A 2,864-nucleotide genomic window follows, 5' to 3' on the forward strand; every position below is an offset into this window, starting at 1 on the left:
ATGCATAGAAAGGCTAGAGCTACTTCATTAAAATATATTGCAAGCATGTTTTTCTAACCTTATATTGCTAAAGCCTTGCTGTATTGTAAATTTTATCGGAGTTGGCCTTAAAACACAGTACCATGTATTCACACAAGCCTAGATATATACCTGTAGTTCATACTGCTATTTGAGGAGGCATACCAACACACAACTATAGTACGTATCATCCAGTGGCAGTGCAATAGACTGTGGCGCCGTCAAAATGTCATTTCATCATTTCTCAACTTCTAAACAACAACATTCTTTCTGAACAGGTCTGTCCAACCAGACTTGCATATTGCTGGACACTGGCTTCGTCGCTTGGCCCCTTCCTTCTTTTCTTATACACACTGTAAGGCATGACAATTCTCTTGTGGAGTACTCTCACCCTGCCCAGTTCCTTGATCCGACCTTCATCAACTGCAAAGAGAATCAGAGAACGTAAAAATTAGTTATGCATATTGTCCCTCTGATCTTAATTTATGCAACTACAACAGGCATAATGAAAACTGTATGGAGTAATAAAACTAATCTGCAGATGAACAGCAGATGAAAGCAGAGCTGCTTTACAGAGCTGTCTTCATGAATCATGGTTGGAAACAAACCTTAGCTTGCGAAGTAACTGCATCTGCGGTGTGTGAAAAGCTAAATTGTGCATCACATATTTCTAATGGTGATATATAGCATTTCTGAACAGAACTTCACTGCTGTATTTTAAAATTCACCTTCATTTAATGCTTGCTGGAGCCCACTGCCAGAAGTGAAACTTTATCTGGGAAATACTTTCAAACACAACCGACCAGAAGCAACTCACTGTTGTTGCCATATTGCACTTAATGACTAAAATCTCTTGCAATATCCACCAGCACAGAGTCCTCCCTTGCCCCAGTTGTTAAAAGTGTATTAAATCCAGCAAGAAGCCTCCATGCTGTTGGCCTTAGGTAAGCATCAGGCAATAAATTACCTTCCCCAGCCCTCCAATCCCCATCTTTTTTTCCTCATTTATACTAGTTTCTGTCCTCCTTTAGTAGAATGAAGTTAAACACACACCCTTACTTCAAGTCTGACCCCCAAGAGAGGTAGTGCAAGCACTAGCTGGGTGAACACAACATAATTCCTCAAGCTTTCAAAAGATACACACACACCACAGTTGAATCTTGTTAACCTCATCTACAGACCCCTTGTGACTTAATTTAACCAGAATCATACACATCAGAGCATCGTTGAGCGAATTAAAACTTCCTTGTTTTTATGAATCCAATCGATGCTACTATTGCTGAATAATAATGTTATATAGCTGCTGTGTGTGAGAAAAATTGGCTTTAAAGTGCTAGAAAACTCTTTACAGAGAGAAAATGCCACACACCTGAGGCCATTGCAGGGAAAAGTATTACAGAATACTGGTAAAAAAACACCTTAGGCTTTCCAGAGCTTCAGGTTTAAAAAGCCACCAATGTAAGAGTCAACTTGAACACAGAATCTGAAATATGAGTTTGAGAAAGGAACCATACAAACTCTAATGGTAACAGAGAAGAGATGCTTACTAGAATGTCAGAATGTCAGCATTTAGGGACATAAACTATGCAAAGACTTAATCTTATTTTGGCATTGTTGTGGTTTAACCCCAGTAAGCAGCTCAGCCACATGCAGCTCCTCGCTCACTGCCCCCCTGGTGGGATGTGGGACAGAATTGGAAGGGTAAAAGCAAGAAAACTTGTGGTTTGAGATAAAGACAATTTAATAGGTAAAGCAAAAGCTGTGCACACAAGCAAAGCAAAACAAGGAATCCATTCACCATTTCCCATTCACTCTCCTTCAGCCACCCCCAGGACAGCAAGGCTCCGTCATGCCTTACAGTGACTTGAGAAGACAAATGCCATCCACTCTCAATGTCCCTCCCCGCTTCCTCCTTGTTCCCCCAGCATTATATACTGAGCATGACTCCATATGGTGTGAAATATCCCTTCTGTCAGTTGGGGTCAGCTGTCCTGGCTGTGTCCACCCCAACTTCTTGTGCCTCCTCGCCAGTGGGGTGAAGTGAGGAGCAGAAAAGTCCTTGACTCTACATAAGCCCTGCTCAGCGATGATAAAACATCCCTGTGTGATCAACACTGTTTCCAGCACAAATCCAACCATAGCCTCATACCAGGTACTTCCCCAGCCAAAACCATCACAGGCATCACAACATTCTTCTGACTGAGGAGCCAGCACAGGTAAGTATAGTACAGCTTTAAGTATTGCACCAGTCTGCCTCAAATTAAGATATTCGTCATGTTCATATATACTTGCTGCTTGTAGGTTAGAACATTTAAGGCTCTTTGAACAGGATCTCAGTGGTATCCACTCTACACTGTTCCACGCTTACGACACCCACAATTAGCCTTCTGCTGATCATCAGTTGACTCAAACCAGCTGCCATGGAAAAAGAGGTAACTCAAATGGCTACTTCATGGGCAAATATAGGTTTTATTTGTAAGAGGATAAAACAGAGATAGAACTTTCTCAGCGTATTTCACAAAAAAGATGCAAAGTGCAAAGGATGTGACATGAGCTCTGGGAAGCAAAGCAGTCACAGAGTTCTGTCTTCTTTTTGTTCTACATAGCTGCTCACTAGACTTGCCACAGGTAAGCTAAACAACTTGTCTGGAAGAAGCTGAAGGAATTTGTAAGACAAATCTCTACTCAAAAGTAGCCTTTACTATGGAAAAGCTTAATATTCCCTTTTGGACCTTCTTTATGCTTTAATGAAGACAAAAGAGGTCATGAAACTCATTTCTTTGCAGGACATTCTTAAGAACCTGCCCCTATTCATCCACAGAAATGCCTTATCAACATTTTCCTGC

At 41.3% G+C, this 2,864-nt stretch overlaps 1 protein-coding gene across 1 annotated transcript in view; it reads right to left on the reverse strand.

The window, feature by feature from the left end:
• Window positions 1–262: 262 nt before the first annotated feature.
• LOC104404133 (arginyl-tRNA--protein transferase 1-like) overlaps window positions 263–2,864 on the reverse strand; it is a gene marked incomplete at its 5' end in the record, with an annotated part of 54,008 nt that continues 51,406 nt past the window's right edge. Inside the window, one exon of the mRNA XM_010012484.1 lies at window positions 263–441. Within this exon, the coding sequence (XP_010010786.1) occupies window positions 263–441 (179 nt within the window). The remainder of the gene's footprint in view (window positions 442–2,864) is intronic.

This window comes from Nestor notabilis, unplaced genomic scaffold (assembly GCF_000696875.1).
Source record: "Nestor notabilis isolate BGI_N333 unplaced genomic scaffold, ASM69687v1 scaffold3394, whole genome shotgun sequence".
NCBI classification, from domain to species: Eukaryota; Metazoa; Chordata; class Aves; order Psittaciformes; family Psittacidae; genus Nestor; species Nestor notabilis.